The sequence below is a fragment of the Malaclemys terrapin genome, chromosome 1 (assembly GCF_027887155.1).
Source record: "Malaclemys terrapin pileata isolate rMalTer1 chromosome 1, rMalTer1.hap1, whole genome shotgun sequence".
Taxonomy (NCBI): Eukaryota; Metazoa; Chordata; order Testudines; family Emydidae; genus Malaclemys; species Malaclemys terrapin.
Window position 1 is genome coordinate 43,150,510 of NC_071505.1, and position 19,720 is coordinate 43,170,229.

Consider the following 19,720-nt stretch of genomic DNA (forward strand, 5'->3'; position numbering starts at 1 on the left):
ACCATACCAGAAATATTCAGGTGATCACTCAAGAGTCTACTTCAGGGCCGCCCAGAGGGAGGGAGAGGGGGGGCAAGTGGGGCAATTTGCCCCAAGCCCCCATGAGAATATAGTATTCTATAGTATTGCAACTTTTTTTATGGAAGGGCCCCCAAAATTGCTTTGCCCCAGGCCCCCTGAATCCTCTGGGCAGCCCTGGTCTGTCTGGGAGTGTGCATGTATTCCTTGGTGAAATCAAACCATAATTTGCAGATTATAGTGCACGTTTTGTAACGGAATAGGAAGTGCTGCACTTTCTGATTGACAATTATTAAATAATATTCTATCAAGTAGGCTTAATATATTTAGTTCTTCATATGAACACTTTATTTTGGAACACAGTTTTGCTTTAACCAATGAAGAGAGTCACACTGAAAAATGTGGTTTTGCTGCTCTAACTCTAATTTTGCCAAAGATGCTACATATATTGAAAAAAGATACACATTGGGCTTATTTACTTACAATGTCTGTGAAGACTCCTGGCCTCATCAAATTTATCATCTTAGCTACCTGATAAACATCCATGGAACTTTCATTTTCCAGCTGATGCATGAGTGTTGTTAGTGCACAGAAAGTACCTGCTGTCACTCCTCCATGCCTTTTGAAAGTTAAAACACACAAAAGAAATATTTGTATGAACTGGGTCATATTCCCACAGATGGAGAAGATGCAGAAGCCCTCTGAATGCATAGGGTGACACTAGGGTGACCAGATGTCCTTATTTTATAGGGACAGTCTTGATATTTGGGGCTTTTTTTATATGGGCTCCTATTATCCCCCACTCCCTGTCCCCATTTTTCACACTTGCTATCTGGTCACCCTATGTGACATTCTGTGCTGCACCTCTAGGAAGTACAGCACATAGGGAGGGTGGCCACTATGGTGGCTTTATGCTGCTTTTGCACCCTTCTGATCCTTGGCTGCTTCAAGGCTAGCAGTGTAATTTAGACACCCTTCTGGCCTGTTTTATGGCAGCCTTCATGGACTTCCCTGTGGGCAACAACACAACCAGGAATCGATGCAGCACTGTCACAACACAGCCCAAAGGCAAGCCCCTCTTGCTCCCATGCCTTTCCTGCCAGACCCCTTGCCCCAGGGCTTGAGGGGGTCCTCAGGAGGCAGCTTTGTGGCTGTCTCTACAGTGCCTGCACCGAGAGAATCCTTCCACAGCTAGAACCAGAGCTTTTTAGTGCTCCTTTATGCTGCTCTAGCACTTTTTCCCAAGGTAAAGGGGCCAGAGCAGGGGTGAGGATCTCACCCATAGTGATTTCTAAAGACCAGTGTCTAAATTGTGTATTTACTTCTCACTATACTAAAAGAATGACACAAAATTATTTAATCTCCATTGGATGGACACTGGTTCATTTTTCAGATTATCAAAAAACAAAGACCCAAAAAGAGAACATTCTTGATGCTGAGTTAAATGTTTCTCTTGCTGATGCAGCTAAAATAACAGGATGGTTCTGCTGCTTTTATTATTTGCTCTCTCTATATGCTTTAGGCCTAATTTCAATGGGTCAGGCTCTTTATGAGAAATTAGCATGCGTGTGGTGGGCTAATGCCCATGTATGTAGTATCCAAAGCAAAGCGAAAGTTACAATGCTTACTCATCGTGCACTATCATGGGTCCATCTCTGTTGGAACTTTCTTCTTTTATGATACTTATAAGTTCAAATGTTTTACTAATAGGGCTATCAGGATTTGGCCATTTTGGACACTGAAAATGCCTCACTTCAAGTACATAGTCATCCTAAAAGGAAAATGTCATGATTAATAGTTTTGCATAAATCTAGCTCTTCAAAGAAAGGACTGCTCTTGTATGGTGTCTTGTGGAGAGTTGTGTACACTGTCAATGCCTAACACACACAAAATAATTTCTACAATTTTCTTCCTTTTCTCTATTACAACGGGAAATTGGAGTTTCTTATGAGCTAACAGATGCTCCACAAATAACCTAGCAAAAATGTGACTTGTTTTTTCAAGACCAATATATCGAGTCTTAAATTAAACCCTAAGAACTGAGTCTTGCAAGGTATTGACTTTGAGCTCTACCAAAACACTTATGTACATGCTCAAAATTAAGCATGTGAGTAGGGTGAAGTCAATGGATTAGGCGAGGGTGCTCAGTACTCAGTCTTTCAGGACTAATCCCTTAAATTCCTGGGGTTAATTTGGTAATACAACCACATTTAACCTAGAATTTCTATGATGTTTCTATGAAAATTAATAGGGCATTTGTATGATTAAAACAACAAGGCAGTTTTGGTGTCTCTGTATGTGTAGTTAGTGTCTATGTTCTTGATGCTATAGCGTTTCATTCATGCAATTACTATTACTTATTATTTGTATTATAATATGCAAAGGCCCTAGTGGGAGCAAAGCCTCATTACTTTGCACACACATAGAAACACATGTTCTATCCCCAAAGAGTTTACAATCTATGTCCTGGATCCACAAAGCTATTAAGGTGCCTAATCCCCAGATTTACACCCCTGTGAGACGAAGCTATGCTGACATAAATTCCCAGTGTATACTAGCCCTTACTCTGGGCATCCGGAACCTATCTCCTGCCTGAGCGATCCACAAACTGGAGGGAGATACATATTCACACACCTATCTTGCCTACAGGGCCCTGTCTGGTAAAACTCAGAGACCGGCTAGCACAAAACATCTGGGTGTTGGGGCTCCCCTATATCCTTCAGCCCAGTGGTTAGGGAGCTCACCTGGGATGTGGGAGAGCACCAGATCAAGATCTGATAGAAGGGATTTGAAGAGTGATTAAGTACCTATTAGGTGAGTGATCTGGTCACTGCTCTATGGATTAGTCTAATATGGGTCTCCCTCAAGCTCTCCTACTGAAGTTGTTCCACTTAAACAATTGAATAATGAAACATTAATTGGGCCAGAGAAAAAGTGAGAATCACTATGTAGTCTACTGATTAGCGTACTCTCCTGAGAGGTGCCAGATCCATGTTCAAGTCCCTTCTTCTTATCAGGGAGATTGGGGACTTGAACCAAGGGGTCTCTTGCATCCTTGATGAGTACCCCAACCATTGGACTAAACAGTATTAGGGAATCCGAGTTTATTCTCCACTCCCCCTGGTTGTTGTGTGTGGAGCTAGGCAGCCTCTGAGCATGCTTACCAGCTCGGGTCTGCAAGGCACGATAGGTGTTTGCCTGCCTATTTCCCCCAGAGACAGGCATCTCCCTTCACCCCGGATTTCAGCACCTATCTTTGCGAGAGGGATGAGGCTTAGGATACACTTCTCTCGTCAGCATCTTCCATTGGCTAATTTAGGCCTTTCCCCACGTACTGTGCTGGCTTTTGGGGATCACATTCTAAGCTGCCTACCTCTCCCCATTTGTTATATAGGGAGCCTATGTGCCTAATTAAAGCTTTGTGGATCAAAGTTTATTCCAGTGTTTTCTAATCACATAAAAATTCGGTGTTGTGAAGCTCTGGGGTCCAATGCCTTAGTCCCTCTGTGGATCCCGGCCTGTGTGTTTAAAGGACCTCGCATATTATTTATTTTAACGTTAAAACCTTTACAATTTAACTTCAACAAATCAAATCCCCACAAGTGTACCACTTTAATGATGTTACCTGTGTAGCTTCTAGAATAAAGTCTTGGATTATAAGCTTTTCCTCACTAGACAGACACTTGTGTTCTTCAGCAATCATAGTAACTTTAAAGCTCTCACAATTTATAGGCTCATCTTTGTTTGGCCAATAAACAAATTCATCCTCAGCCTAAAAAAAAGGCCACAAAGTTAGGTAATTTTCTTTCCAGTTCTCAAAATAAAACAATACAATGTAGATGCGTTGGTAGAGAAATAATGCAAAATGTATATAAGTGACAGTCTTAAAGTTCAATTCATGAATTTAAATTTGACAGGATTAAAAATGTCTTTTCTTGCAGGCACAATTATTTACAGTTCTCAGAAGTTGCCCTGATCACTAAGGCTAACTTAAAAGTCTTTCCCATTTATGAAAAGAATAACCTTTATGAACTGTTTGCAGAGAAAGTAAGACTGTAGATTTTCGTGTTCACAGCTATTTCTCAGACACAGAAGTTTCTCTCAAGCATTTGCATGACTGTCCTCCAAAATGCACACTCATACACAGTCACCTTCCCTTTCCTCAGGTCTTACCCAAAACATAAAAATGAAAACCCTTAGATGTTTCTATAGCATATGCCACTAATCATTGAAGAGTACATTAGCTCATTCTTAATGTATACATACAGCTCCAACACTTGAGCATCTCTCTCAGTTTTTACTCCGAATAACTACTATTGACTTCAGTTGGAGTTTGCCCAAATAAGGCCTCAAGAATTAGCCCACAGTGAATAACACAAGCTGATTTCCCATATGTTTCAGATCAGTACTATCATATTCTTTTAAAAACTGTATTTGGTAGAGTCTCAGATTCCATATCCAAGTTTTGTGTTGACCTGTTTGGTGTTTTTAAATTAGGATACTATTATAGCCTACATTGGATCAAACCACAACAATTAGCCATCAATCTTACCATGTTCTGACTATCAGGAAGCATGACTATTAGCTGAGCATTATGGTCCCATATCATTCTCCAGAAATCCTTGATGGTATGTAACAGGGGATGCTGGGTAATAATGAATTCGTTACTTTGATAATAACCCTGCAAAACAAAAACATCAGTCTGAGAATTGATGTCCAACAATATATATATTTAAATGAAGCTTTCACTATACAAAGATGGAAGTCTAAAAAACAGAGCTAGATTGGCCTGTATTTCATGTGACTCCCAGGAACAGAAATCAATGTATGTCAAATAGAAAAGGAGAAAACCAATAAAAAACAAAAAATAAATGTTCAAGTTCCCTCCCCCACCCCAAAAATGTATTGCAAGCAACAGAGCGTTAATGGTGAACTGCCAACTCAAAATAAAAATGTGTATTAGCCCAGACATATGTACTGATTGCTCTGCCCTAGCCAGGATTCTGCAGGGACTCGGGGTACGCAGCAAAAGAATAAATTCAATTTCTTAAAATAATTATTCTTTCTCTCTGTGAAATCCTCTAGCATTAATTATAACTTCCCTGCTCTATGAAAGAAAGCCCAGACATACCTGCCAACTGTCACTCCATTCTGCCCTGGTGGATGCTGCACTGGAATTGTTTTTAAGTCCACTCAAACACATTAACCTTTGAATCTCGCCCATAAGTTGTGCTAAATTGTACTATTTTAAAAGGGTTGTGCGTTCTTACTGTATGCTGAGTCAAACTGTAATGTGTTTGAGTGGACTTAAAAACAATTCCAGTGCAGCACCCACCAGGGAAGAATGGAAAATGTGAAAAATGAAAGAGAAAGCAGAGAATCCCTTCAAAATAAAGACGGTGCCACTAGCATGCAGATATCTGTCAACTCTAAAAATATATATAGCAGTATAGAGTATTTTTCAGCAGACCAGACAATTTGACTTACCATAATATAGGAAGCATTGATGTAGTCTGTACCTTCTCCAGCTAGTGATGAGATACCCACTCTAGATCTTTCCACTGTAAAAGAAAGTTGTGAACTAGTCTATATGTTGTACTGTCTGGCTCATGTATTATAGTAATGATAATAAAATAAAGATCCATCAAACAGGATAAAACATCACCCAGCTCTCTACCTTCTTCTCCTAACAGTGGCTACTTAGGGCAGGTCTAAACTGCCACTTATGTTGATATAATGTATGTCGTTCAGAGGTGTGAAAAAAGACACCCCCGAGTGACACAAGTTACAGCGACCTAAATGCTGTGCACACCGGCGCTATGTCAGCAGGAGATGCTCTCCCGCCAACATAACTTGCACTTCTCGCGGAGGGGGAGTAATTGTGCTGATAGGAGAGCTCTCTCCTGTCGGCATACAGCATCTTCACCAGACACACTACAGCGGTGCAGCTGCATCAGTGCAGATGTGTTGATGTAGCACTTCTAGTGTAAACTAGTCCTGAGTGTGAAACATTATTTCACTAAAATTACATTACAGGAATCATGGACCCTCTGCCCCACAGCCATCGAAAGCAACTGATTTGAACAAGCCTACCAGGGATGATTGATGAAGTTCTGTTCTTTTCTCTGTTACACTGTTTCAGTGCAGTAGAATAATCACACTGCTGTATATTAGATTGGCTCAGTAGCTGAAACAATAGGGGAAAGAATCCTGTTACTGTACAATGAAGAAAATAGAGATGAACTGTAGAGTTAGTTATATTAAAATCAGCTTACAGTAATGTCTTAATTAGATCAAGTCATTCACATTTGTAATATAAATGCTCTAATAATTTTGGCTTTCAAAGGAAAGGAAGAGTGAGGGAAACACCCACTCTCTGATATTATTTGGTTTGTTAGAATTTGGCCTTCAACGTTTCCTCCCATTTGCACTTGCGATCCAGCCTGTCACGTACTTTCAGCTACGCAGCACTGTTAGGGGATTCCCTTCTGAGCTCACCAACTCCTAATTTCTCCGAAAGGGTCATTGTTGAGCAATCTGAGGTTCTGCTTTCCCCCAGGGAGTGACTATGCAGCATTACAAGCTCATCCTACCCAGGGGAGTGAGACGAACTGTGAATTCCTATTAATAAGCCTGGTTTATTCCTACTCAGTTGTTAATTATATCAGAGAAATGCTAGTACTGTGCATGTGTGAGTAATGTTCGCTAGTAAATTAGATCACTAATTCAGGTGTACCACATAACCCAGCAAGTACAAAGGTGGGATTTGTTTTCCTGAATTAAAATTCATTTGAAAAAGGCAAATTTCTCACTTAATGGGCCAGATTCACCCCAACTAGCAAACCTGTGTCAGCCACTAGCACTACAGCTGGGTGCCACGAAGGCAGTGGCTGTAGTAGGGGTGTGTTGAATCAGAGCATCCCCCATCTTCTCCATGCCACACCTCCAGCCCAGCCAGTGCTGCCTACTTTTGGGGCTGTGCTGGCTGGCTCTGCCTACCCTGCAAAGCAGATTTCAGATTGTGCCACTACAACCCCTTCCAGGCAGTCTTTCTGCCACTGGGGCCCCTCTAGCAGGGACGCTTCAGTAAATCTGGCCCAATCCACCTTTTAGATTGTGTTTCCAGCCCTGGTTTTCTGAAAACATGGCTTGTTTGAGGTAGAGTTCATGATTAGGTCTTTTTACCCAACACGTGCTATGTATTTTTGTGCTGCTCTAGATCTAGTCTCAGCAGTTATGAATAGAGAAAACTAATGGAAAGCTGTGGTACAATCAGTGACTTCATCTAGTCTCAGACTTTTCAAGCCATTGTTTACTTGTGATGGGTCAGGGTATAACAATGACACTGCCCTGACACTTTTCATTTTGACATCCATGAAAGCTTACCTTGAATTGTTTCTCAAGCTTTGTCTTTCCTGTTGGTCCAGGTATTAAGAGAATATTAACATAGGCATGAATGTGACTGTCAAGAACTTCTGTTTCTTTACTGAGTATGGCTTCAACCAGTGCATCATGAATAAAGACGTACTGCTCCTAGTAAAATAGCAACAAACATCTTACGTCTAACAATTGTCAGATTGCTCCCCTGAACACCTTCTTTGGTTAAACTGCAACTGTTAGCTCACAGCAACCTTTCTATACGATTATGAATTCTTCCCATCTTACTGCTATGATTTAGTCTGTTGAAATTTTATTTAACTATATAACTGAGGAGAACTCAAGATGTGCCAAAAACTTCTTCAGATGGGGTCTGGGAGCCAGAAATTCCCTGCTGATTATGCCAATGACTCTCCATTAATTGGGTACCATAAAAAAAAAATCTATTAGTCTTTGCCACACAGCGGTGTGTGATGTACCACAGATCTTCTATATAATTAGAATAGGAATAATAGTGGTAACTGTGATATTTGTTGGCTAATGGTGAGCAGTGTAAGTAGAGACAATCAGGAAGTCAAGCATCTTTTTAATTGTTTGAATGGCAGCAGCAAAGCCTGGCTTTCCAAAAATATACCATATGTATACTGTATGGGCTCCTGAAGGGGGAGGCCTCTTAGATGTGACCACAACAGACTGTGTTCCTTTATACTGAAATGTAATATTAAAACCCAGAAGTCCAATAAAATCACATTGTGACCAAATCCACCCCTGTAGCCACACCCTACACAGGATTAGAATAACCTTTGTACGAACTATTAATATAGCGTCCTTAACATAGAACCCCAAGAGTTACTGGCAGGTCCTCTGTTAAATTTTGTGAGGTCTGACCCGATGGAGGTAGATATGGAATTTACAGCCCTATCTTTTTAACAGAAAGTTCAGGTTATTAACTGATCATTTTCCATTAGTCTGTTACACAAAATAAAAGACTCCAATTCTAAACTGCTCCAATAGAGTCTCATTCTCCAAGAATATGATATGGAAATTGTGCATATAAAGGGAAAAGAGAACATGGTGGCAGATGACCTGTCCAGGAAAGAGGGCTCTGATTTCCTGCCTCTGAGTCAGCAGTGGCTAACCCTCTTGCAGCTTTATAAGGGGGGAGGTGTGACTGAATTCACCCCTGTATTCACACCCTACACACTATTGTAATAATCTTTGTGCTAAATATGACTTGTGAGGTGTTATCTGAAAACTAATAACTCACTGGTCAATAATATCATGATGAAATGTGTATAGCAACTTTATACGTAAAGTTATGAATTCCATCTAAATGATGTTGGTAGCACATGTTCAAACCCAATGAGGCAGGAATGGTCAAGTGGGTCTTAAACAAAGGAATGTGTGTTTACCTCAATTTACATATAAGTTGTAAACAGGATCCTCAGAAAGGGAGAGGAGGAAAGACAAGAGACAAGGAAAATTTGCATTTCAGCAAACAGAGGTGAGAAGAAACAATGTGCAACCTCTTACCACCAGACACCACGTCTCCTTTATTGTTTGAATGAACTTTTAACTAGGGTAACCTTCAGGAAAATGCATTTCGAAGGGTGACTGATCTATAAAAATGAGGGGCAAAAACACCTCAAGTTATCTCTCCCTATCAATCTTCCTCCTTTTCATCTAAGAACACAAAAGAAACAACCTTTGGACTTTAGGAGAAGATCCTGACCTGAAACTTGGTCAGCAATGTTACTGGAAACCTGTGGTAAGAATTTCACCTTGAACCAAGTCGAGTTTAAGTTTAGTACTAGGAAGTGTTTATCTATATTTCTTTTTCTGACTTTAATGCCTTATACTTGTACTCACTTAAAATCTTCTTGTACTTAAATAAACTTGTTTTATTCTTTAATCAAAACAAATCTAGTGTTGTGCACTCTGTTGGTAACGCCATTTGGTGTCACAGACTGTTGTACGTTGATCCCCTTAGAGGGGCAATGGACCTAATATGTCTGAACTGTCCAGGAGAGGGCTGGACAGTGCAGAACACACATTTTGGGGAGGAAATTGGGGACTGGGAGTGCATTGGGGTCACCCTGCAAGTAGTAACCAAGGCTGCTGGAAGCCAGAGTGTGGCTGGTGTTTGCTGACAGGCTGCTGGGAACAGTGTTGCTGGGCCAGAAATGTGGCTATACACAAACACTCAGGGTGTGGCTTGCATGCTGGCAGATGTGAATGGACCAGGTGGGAGCTACAGCAGCAAAGCATTGTGAGGTACCCAAGTTTGCAGGGCAGGTGTGACACAGCCCCTCACTGGTCTGAATTGCACCGTGAAATGTCATACTCATATGCTATGCATGGCTGGTGTTGTATCATATCCCCATCTGTTCTGAGAGACCTGCAATTCCTACAGCCATAGAATGAGTTAAGAATGGAATGATAGCCTTGGTCAGAATTTTCCAACCAGCCTCTTACTTAGCTCTATTCCGCTGTCTTCCTTGCTATCACAATAAGCGTCTCGCCCCCAATTCCTATGGCTATAATGTGTTCCCTCTCTTAACCATTTTAACACTTGGTCATTTGTAGCTACTTTCTTCTCTAGTTAAAGTATTTCTAAGGCTTTGGCTACACTGGTGCTGTACAGCGCTGCAACTTGCTGCGCTCAGGGGTGTGAAAATGCCCCCCCTCCCCCCGAGCGCAGCGAGTGCAGTGCTGTAAAGCGCAAGTGTAATCAGAGCCTGCAGTGCTGCACGCTATTCCCCTTGGCGAGGTGGAGTACTTACAGTGCTGTGAGAGAGCTCTCGCAGCGCTGGCGGCGCGACTACACTCGTGCTTCACAGCGCTGCCGCGGCAGCGCTGGGAAGTCCTGAGTGTAGCCAAGGCCTAAGGCATCTATCACCACGGTATCTAACCACCAACAGCATCTGACTCCAGCTCTTGAGGTCTGAAATAGACTTCCCTATCCCCTTCCTATTTATACTCATTCTCTTTGACATAACACCATTCTGCCTATCTTTGTGCATCACTGGTACAATAGCCTTTTTATATATATCATTTAATGCTTCAATCCAGATTACTGAACTATTGACGATTGTATACATGAGCTCAGACAAAAATGCCTAAAGGTCCCCCAGAAAAGTGCAAACGTTGCCAGCCCCAGCTGCAGAGGTCACTTGCCTGCTCATTGCTTAAGGGAGCAAGAACAAACTCTAAAAGCAAAGGAGGGAAAAAAAGCTAGCAGGAAAATCCTGAATGGTGATTGGTCACCATCCTGCCTGTCAGAGCAAATGAGGAGGAGGAACCCAGCATCTGTGCTGTTGGCAACTGAGTCACAGAAGCTGGCTTCAGTTTACTTACCAGAATGCATATTCTCTTCTTACCTCAGTCTGCACCAAGTAGTTTCTTTGCGTACGTATGTGTTTTAAGAATCCAAATATGTTGACTGTCCCTTCATGCTGAATTTGCTGCAGCATGCTATCTAATACTATGTATGTGCCTGTTCTTCCAACCCCAGCACTGTAAAACAAACAAACAAAAATGCACCTGAGTCAGAAGCAGGGTGAGAGAACTCACGTGGGGTGAGTTACTGCTCCTTAGATATCAGTTTTTTCAATGCAAGCTCTTACATACCTATATTACATATAACATATTCAGTTACTCTTAGTGTAAGGGAAGTGATGAAGAGGAATCTCTCCCCTTCCTCTCTATTCATCTTTTATTAAAGGGGAAAGACTTATTTCTCATCTCCTTCAACCACTCTCCCTATATCCCAGTTTAAACAAGACTTGTGACTTCTTGTTGGTTTGCAGCTTTCAGGCCTCTTATGCTCCAGGTATCCTTTGAAGGAGGTGCACTTCAGAGCTTTGATGTGCCCAGAATCCTCTCTGCTGATACACGTGACCCTTCAGACAAGAGGCTACATTTACCATACCTTACAAATTCAGACACTGCCTAGGGATCTTTCAAAGGAGATATTGCACTGAGGAAGATCCTAGGAAGCATCAGAACTGTTGAAAGTACACTAGCAAATGGAAATCTTACTGCTCTTCAGACATAGCCCAGAAAGGCAAACAAAGTGTGAAGTCTTCCTAAATAAACAAGAGGAAGAAAGGGAGCCAACCTAGTTTAGTCAATGGTCAGTTGATCAATAGTTTATAAAAATCCTATTGATTGTGTAAGAAGGTCATTGGCATTCAAGTATTTTAGGACTCATGATAGTGCCATAGTCTGATGTTAACACCAATTTTTGCCCTAATGCAGCTTACCTGTGCAAATCTCATTCAATTTAGCAGGCACATATCAAAGGCAAAATTTGTCGCTTATGCTTATAACCCTAACCAAAACTTTTCATGAGAAACTAAAAAAGAGGTACCTTTGAAGCAATTTATCTTTTTATCCCTGGATTACCGAACACAATCCAGTTATTTAACACAGTCTTAGATCCCACAGTGATGCATGTGGTATAAAAACTTCAATACATAAACAGTTAGTTTAGGTTTCTCATGAATAGTTTGGGTTAGAGTTGTAAAGTCAATATTCTGCTCTTTGTTATATAGTCACAATTCCATTTATGTCAACTAGAATTGTATGTATGTAAAAGGGCAGAATTGGGCACCAACATAGTAATGTAAAACTGAATGGGTCCAGGTTAGCAGCAAACTATTAGACACATTAAAATACAAATAAAGATTATCAGGCCCCATATACCCTTGTTAGAAATGACAAACATGAAATAACAAAAGCACTGAAATAAGAAAATAATTAAGTAAAATTTCATAAAAATAAGAGTATTTTCACCTCAGTGTAACCTGGAAAGGTAACAAGAGAAGTTAGTCTCATACCATGAGATTCCTTCTAAACTCCATTAAAATCCAGAAACAAACAAACAAGAGGTTTATAAAACTATTTGCAACTAGAACCCTGAAATTTGTACTTGACCCAGTGGAGAGGTCTGAATGAAGCCATACAATTTAGCATTGTTAAGAAATTATTGAGGGCTATCATATTGCTGATCTCTCTGCAACCCATTGGAATATATCTCAGTGTTGGTATTTCTGGAAAGCTCCAATTTTGGACTTCTGAAGAACAATCAGAGGTGGAGATATCAGCATAATAAAGAAAACTTGATCATTTTTTTCCAGTACAAAAAATGTTTCAGTAAAATTAGATCATCCCAAAACAAATTATCTTCAACTTGCAGCATTTCTATAGCAACTTTACCTGTTGGCTTCATCAGTCTCAGCTCCAGAAGGACAGAATTCATGAGGAGGTTCTCTTTTCAAATGTTCCATCAAAGATGAGGTACTATAGTAGAAAACCAGAACCTGCTTATATATTTTCCAATAATCTGGTCATTCACTGGTACTGTGAAGTTATCCCAGGTCCTGTAGGCCATTTTAAACCAACTTTCCCTGGGTTGCTTCAGTCTCAGTGAGCACTACCAGTACATCTGCCTAAAGCTTGCAGCACCGTCAGAGCTCAAGTAGTTTCCCCTGAACTCTCCTCTATTTCAAACCATTGATAGAGCACAGAGGAATGATACAAACAGCAGAACTATAGTTCAGCAGGTAGTATATTCAGTCTTCTTTTTTGCATAGTCTCCTTTTAGAAATTACAATGCATCCCTGCACCAAAGACCATATGAGCTGAAAAAATTAGAATACATATTTTGGCAGAAGTGAAACAATTACTGCAATACAGGTATCAGGAAAGTCCTTAGCTACCCAAACTGCAATATATACATGCAAAATAAATTAAAAAGAAAAGCAATTTGAAAAAAAAATATATATATGTAGCACAGAGCAGCATCACATTGTTTACAGTCACTAGGTGATTCATAGTGCTAGCATGGCCAGTTGATTATTCAGCCTTACAAAAGCTACAGCTAATACATAAAGAATTTAGTGTTCTTTCATCAGTAATTATTAAATATTAAAGTGAAATTCTGCCTATAACACCATTGAAAAATTATTTTTTGTGCAAAAAAGCAATGCGATAAAAAACTGCAGTAAAAACCACACCTGCAATGAACCACAACAGGCCCCACAGCATGGCGCTTAGCATATGATGCCTTTCGCACAAATGTTAGGACGGGCAGAGTATATTCTGGAACACCCATATCAGGCCACTGGGTATAATGATACTGAGTAACTACACGTCCACTAGACCTTCCTTTCTGGGAACCCTGAAACAGAAAATAAGTTATATAAGTAAATAGGCCAAGTCAAAGCAAGGTCATTTTCTCACTGTTTTCTTTATATACTTAATATTCTATTTTGCAATTGAATTAACTGAATAGTCACTATTCAGTATAAAGCACACCAGACCCCTAAGAATACTGGTAGCGAATCATACAGTTATATGTACTATAATGGCCGAATTGTGCCTTCCTTATTAGAAACACAAAGGGTTTTTCCACTGACTTTATTGAGTCAAAACACACGCTGCTTTTGACTTCAGTGGAGCCAGGCTTTGATCTGCCTTCATTCGGGCTACTCCTGATTTACAGTGGTCTAAGTGTGTATCAAGCTCATATTTCCACTGGGATGCTTAGAGAAGCGTACGTCCTCCCTCTCCCCAGAACAGCTCTGCCTCTTAAACGGAATCATCTAGCCCTAGAAATGGAGCAAATATTGCTGAGCAATACAATTTAAAATCAGCCTACTTCTTTTTTGTTAGACTTTTTCATTCTGAGAATTCCCCCTGCTCACTAGTCTAAGTGATGTCCACAGCAACAGGCTTGTATGACCACAGCCTGTCCCCTGCCGGTGGTATTACTGCTGCACTCAACATGCTTGCTACGAGGGCAGAACATGTGGCCTCAATAGCAATTTCCCTTAATAAGTGTAACTGGGCATTGGATTGTGGTTATACAGCTGTGAGGCCATCATCTCCCCACTTAGAGCACCCTCAGGTAAAACTCACTGTGACGTCAATGGGAGTTTTGCCTTGATAAGAACTGCAGGATTCCGTCCTAAGTTTGTATCAGAACAGTTGACATTACAAGATTCTGAAAATCATAAAACATCCCTGTGTCCAAGACATGCTTTTGGGATATCACAAACCTTTTTGACCTTGGTGTTTCTAATAGTAAAATTCCTCACAGTGTAATAAGCAAGTACATGAACACTCTTCTGAGTGACCAGAAAGTTTCCATATTCTTCGCTACCATCAGCAGGCCAGTACTGGTCACACTTTCTCTGCCATAAAGAGAGAACACAGTGTCAAACTACAGAGTTAAAATGAGCAAATTTAAGGGCACTATAATCTACAGAAGTCAATGGAAACTCCAAGGACACATAGCAAAGGTAGAATTTGTCCCTTTCTGTGTGTCTGGTTATCTCTGCTATCCCCTTATCAGAGCAGGTGTTTATTTTGAATCTCAAAGTTGGGCTTTGCATTTCTTTCACTCTCTTCAGAAGCAAGAATGTTGTAGAAAAGAATCCTTAAGGACAACTATTGACCAAATAGCCTATTAAGTATTAACTCCAAAGAATTCAGATCACCCCATGACATAGAAGAAGCTGCAGAAAGGGAACGCATATTTGTGGTGCCTCTCCTACAGTTCTTCCCTCAGTTGTGTGGGGATGGCCGTCTCTTGGAGAAATGGAGTCTACAATTACAGAATAGGTCAGGACCCTGAGAAGATGCCAGGGGATGATAAATCCCTCTGCATGGATTGCAAAGGATCTCCTAGCAGCATCTCCACTCCTGTGTTGTCTCTGTTACTGGTTTCTCCACCACAGCTATGCAATAGGGGAAATTAATAGTGGTGTGACCAGTGGTAAATTCACAGTGGTGAACTGTCACTGAATTTAACCTCCTTTGCCAGAGAAGCAGGCTCTGCTCATCATGTGGCCCTATACATAGCTTCATAGAGTCCAAGGCCAGAAGGGACCACTGTGATCATCTAGTCTGACTCCTGTATAGCTAGGGCCCTACCAAATTCACGGCCAGGAAAAACACATCCTGGACCATGAAATCTGGTCTCTCCCCTGTGAAATCTGGCCTTTTGTGTGCTTTTACCCTATACTATACAGATTTTATGGGGAAGACCAGCATTTCTCAAATTGGGGATCCTGACCCAAAAGGGAGTTGCAGGGGGGTTGCAAGGTTGTTTTGGGGGGGGGGGGTCGCGGTATGGCACTCTTACTTCTGTGTGGCCTTTAGAGCTGGGCAGCTGTAGAGCAGTGGCTGTTGACCAAACACCCAGCTCTGAAGACAGCGCCCTGTCAGCAGCAGTGCAGAAGGGTGGCAATACCATTTCATGCCACCGTTACTTCTGCATTGCTGCCTTCAGAGCTGGGTAGCCAGAGAGTGGCAGTTACTGACTGATGGCCCAGCTCTGCAGGCAGCAATGCAGAAGTAAGGGTGGCAATACCACTCTGACTTCAGAGCTGGGCTCCCGGCCAACAGCTGCCGGTCTCCAGCTGCCCAGCTCTGAAAGCAGCACCGCTGCCAGCAGCAGTGCAGAAGTAAGGGTAGCAGTACTGCAATCCTCCCTACAATATCCTTGCAACCCCCCCACAACTCCTTTTTGGGTCAGAATCCCTACAATTACAACGCCATGAAATTGAAATAGCTGAAATCGTGAAATTTACCATTTTTAAAATCCTATGACCATGAAATTGACCAAAATGGAACATGAATTTGGTAGGGTCCTGGTATAACACACGCCATAGAACTCCCCCAAAATAATTCCAGGAGCATATATTTTAGAAAAAACATCCAACCTGGATTTAAAAATGGCCTTGATTTAAAAATCCACCACAACCTTTGCTAAATTGTTCCAATGGTTAACTACTGTCACTGTTAAAAATCTACACCTTATTTTCTGATTGAATTTGTCTAGTTTCAACTTCCAGCCATTGGATCATGTTATACCTTTCTCTGCTAGATTGAAATGCCCATTATTATGTATTTGTTTCCCATGTAGATACTTAGAGGCTGTAATCAAGTCACCCCTTAACCTTCTCTTTGTTAAGCTAAATAGATTGAGCTCCTTAAGTCTATAAGACATGTTTTCTAATTCTTTAATCATTCTCATGGCTCTTCTCTGAACTCTCTCCAATTTATCAACATTTTTCTTGAATTATGGGCACCAGAACTGTACACAGTATTCCAGCAGCAGTCACACCAGTTCCAAATTCAGAGGTAAAATAATCTCTCTGTTCCTACTCAAGATTTCCCTGTTTATGCATCCCAGGAATGCATTAGCCCTTTTGGCTACAGTGTGACTTTGGGAGCTGATGCTCAGATGATTACCCAACACAACCCCCAATGTTTTGTCAGAGTCACTGGTTCCCAGGATAGAGACCTCCATCCTATAAGTATGGCCTACATTCTTTGTTCCTAGATGTATACATTTACATCTAGCCACATTAAAATACATATTGTTTGCTCATGCCTAGTTTATCAAATGATCCATATTGCTCTATGTATGTGCCCTATCCTCTGTATTATTTACCAGTCCCCCGATTTTTGTGTCATCTGCAAATTTTATCAGTGATGATTTTATGTTTTCTACACCTCACCCTCAGGGTAGCTGTGGGGCCTGGAGAGGGTAGACCAGTAGTTGTTGCAAAATGCCAAAATGGTTGTTAATGTAGCTAACCTTATAATGTTAGGTTATTATAAACTTGCTTTTACCTTTATTGAATTTTAAGAGCTACGTATAATTACTTTCATACACATAATGCTTGGAGATTATAATAGCTCACATACTTTTGTTTTTTGTTGCTTTTCTAATTAGATTAAATGTGTATGTTTATTAAGGAAATCCCTTGGAAATCTCTTCTTTCTGTTAATCAGTGATGGACATCAAGTGTCAAAGAAGATGACACCTTGTTAGCCATAAAATCCTATTTATTATTTCCAACTGTGTTTACACAGATTCTGAGATGCAGCGTTATGGCTTCTATTTGTATTAATGGTCTATATTATTTTCTTTTATACTATATTTTGAAAGATGTATATAAGTATTATTGTGACTTTTGCTTTGTATAGAATATTTGATATGAGTCTAATCGCAAATTGTAAACGTATGTAGGCTGTATATGTAGGAACCATTTGGTGTAGATAATATAAAGAAATGGATTCATACCCTTCCTTTCTCAACAAGATTAGTTATCATCACAATGACTTCCACATTATGCTCCCAAATCATTCTCCAGAAATCTTCTGCTGTTGATTTTAATGGCCCTTGAGCGGCAATGTAAGCTTTTGGCTTGTTGTAGCCCTAAATTAAAATATAAGAAATTACACTGGTTAACGTACTGTTTGTATAAAAAAGGCGGTTGGGTAGAGTACATGACATTTTATATATGGATACAATAGAAAACCTCACACAACTTCAGGTATTTTTTTATTTGTAACAATTTCATTCACATAAATCCTGTGGTACCGGATACAATGTAAATGGAATTATTATGTTAATGTGTAAAATTCCAACCAAAGGAATAATACCTTACTGTGTATTAGATTACTCTATGTGCTGGCAGAACATTGACATACTAATGATTTGAAAAGATCTGTTATATTAGTGTAAGAAATAAACTAGTATCATTCACATATAACAGGTTTAAAGAATAGGGTAACTAAAACTGAAAAAATGCTGCCCCCCTGAGACCCTTATCTGAATGGCATACACATCTCATGAGATTATTCCAGATAGAAAAATTAAGTATCTATTACAAATATATAATAATATAGAAATTCAGAACTGAAATACTCACTCTGTACTGCCATACCACATACTTTATGGTATAAAAATCATCAGCTGTTCTGAAGCCTCTACAATAACTGAACACAAGAACATGTGTTCAAGATAGAATCTGAGATTTATCTTCATGTTGATGGTTTGTGGATTTAAGTCAGATCCTTAAAGAATCTCCTACTAAAGAAGCTTTTTATATTGTTTTGTGCATATATATTTAAGAATTAATCCATTTTTATGAAACCTAGATGCCTCAGTGTCTCAGCTATCTTGGAGATACCTGACCAGATGAATAGATATGTAAATGTACTTACATCAACATAGTTGGCATTGATGTAATCAGTAACTCTTCCATCCTTTTCTGCAAGTTGTGCAAGTTTAACCCTACTATGATCATCTGCAATAAAACAAGTCAAAATAAACACAGCACTCTAGCAAGCATGGTTCCTTTTCTTTAGGAAACCTTTAACAGTGAGAGACATTAATTGGATTTTAGAATATTTATTCTAAAGTACATCAACAACCATATGCAAGTATTCTGTGCTTAAATATGAATCACAGTCAAAATTTCAGCTGGAGAAATGCAAACTAACATCTGGGATTTGGGTTAGGAAATAATCAGAAACCTGTATCTTCTAGAGAAGGGAGAAAGTTGATCACACCTGTGCAATTCCCTTTGAAGCCAATGGAAGGATGTATGGCTAGATGGTCAGAGAATGTATCCTCAGAGATCTATCTATATAGATTCTCATAGTGCCACACATCACTATAGTATCTGAGCACCTCCCAGGTCCTCCCACTAACCAAAATCACTTGGATAGTGCTCCAGTAAAGTGTTGGATAGAAATGGGGAGAATGGGAGAGCAAACAATGCTAACCTTCCCTCCGTTAAGGTCAATCTTCAATAAAGTGAAGTGAACCTCATTTGTTCCGGGGTGAAATTTACACCTCCTGTTGCCAAATAGGCTGAATTGGTCCTATTATCTATACAGCTTTGATGCTACTGCACCTAGAACACTGTATTTAATTCTGAGGGCCTTGTTACCAGAAAAATATTGGTAGACCAGAAACAGTTCAGAAAAATAGCCACAAAAATGATCAGCAGGCTGAAAGGACCGACATTAAAGAAAGATTAAAAGAGCTAAATATATATACACATTAGCTAAAAATTACTAGCGTGATGGAGAGGGGCAAAGCAACTGGAACATGTGTCCCAGCTAATGAAACAGATTTATATCCAGTGATGGGGCACATACAAACTAAAAAATTGATAAATAAGTATTTCTGCGTGTGCAGCGACTAGAGAGCCTGGGATTCTGCAGATTGCTAAAGAGGATAAATCATCATTATTCCAGCTCAAAGATGGATTAACTTTGGTAATCAAAACATAGCTTCCTTGGCTTTATAATGGCATTGTAATGAAGTCTCCGATTTCTTTTTGTTTTGTCACAGAAGGCCTACACAGGTTTCACTATCAAAAGCTCAGTAGGGCAGCAGAATTTCAGAGAAATAACTTGAAAAGATATGAAAGACTGTTCTGTAACTCACAGAACACTTCTGCTGAACAGGACCAATAATTTTCAGACCAGTGTGATTCCCCCCCGCCCCCCG

The 19,720-nt window shown here is 40.2% G+C and overlaps 1 protein-coding gene across 6 annotated transcripts in view; it reads right to left on the reverse strand.

Moving 5' to 3' along the window:
* Positions 1–19,720, reverse strand: part of PTPRZ1 (protein tyrosine phosphatase receptor type Z1) — a 187,328-nt gene that overhangs the window by 1,621 nt on the left and 165,987 nt on the right. For 4 of the 6 annotated variants that reach the window (XM_054023311.1, XM_054023303.1, XM_054023328.1 and 1 more), the window contains 12 exons: positions 18,424–18,506; positions 17,498–17,632; positions 14,460–14,594; positions 13,416–13,579; positions 10,776–10,911; positions 7,405–7,551; positions 6,112–6,205; positions 5,506–5,579; positions 4,571–4,699; positions 3,644–3,790; positions 1,647–1,789; positions 502–637 (listed from right to left, as the gene is read on the reverse strand). In XM_054023311.1, the coding sequence (XP_053879286.1) occupies positions 502–637; positions 1,647–1,789; positions 3,644–3,790; positions 4,571–4,699; positions 5,506–5,579; positions 6,112–6,205; positions 7,405–7,551; positions 10,776–10,911; positions 13,416–13,579; positions 14,460–14,594; positions 17,498–17,632; positions 18,424–18,506 (1,523 nt within the window). Of the gene's footprint in view, positions 1–501; positions 638–1,646; positions 1,790–3,643; positions 3,791–4,570; positions 4,700–5,505; positions 5,580–6,111; positions 6,206–7,404; positions 7,552–10,775; positions 10,912–12,615; positions 12,700–13,415; positions 13,580–14,459; positions 14,595–17,497; positions 17,633–18,423; positions 18,507–19,720 lie in introns of all 6 variants that reach the window. The other 2 variants (XM_054023294.1, XM_054023285.1) reach the window with 1 other exon arrangement.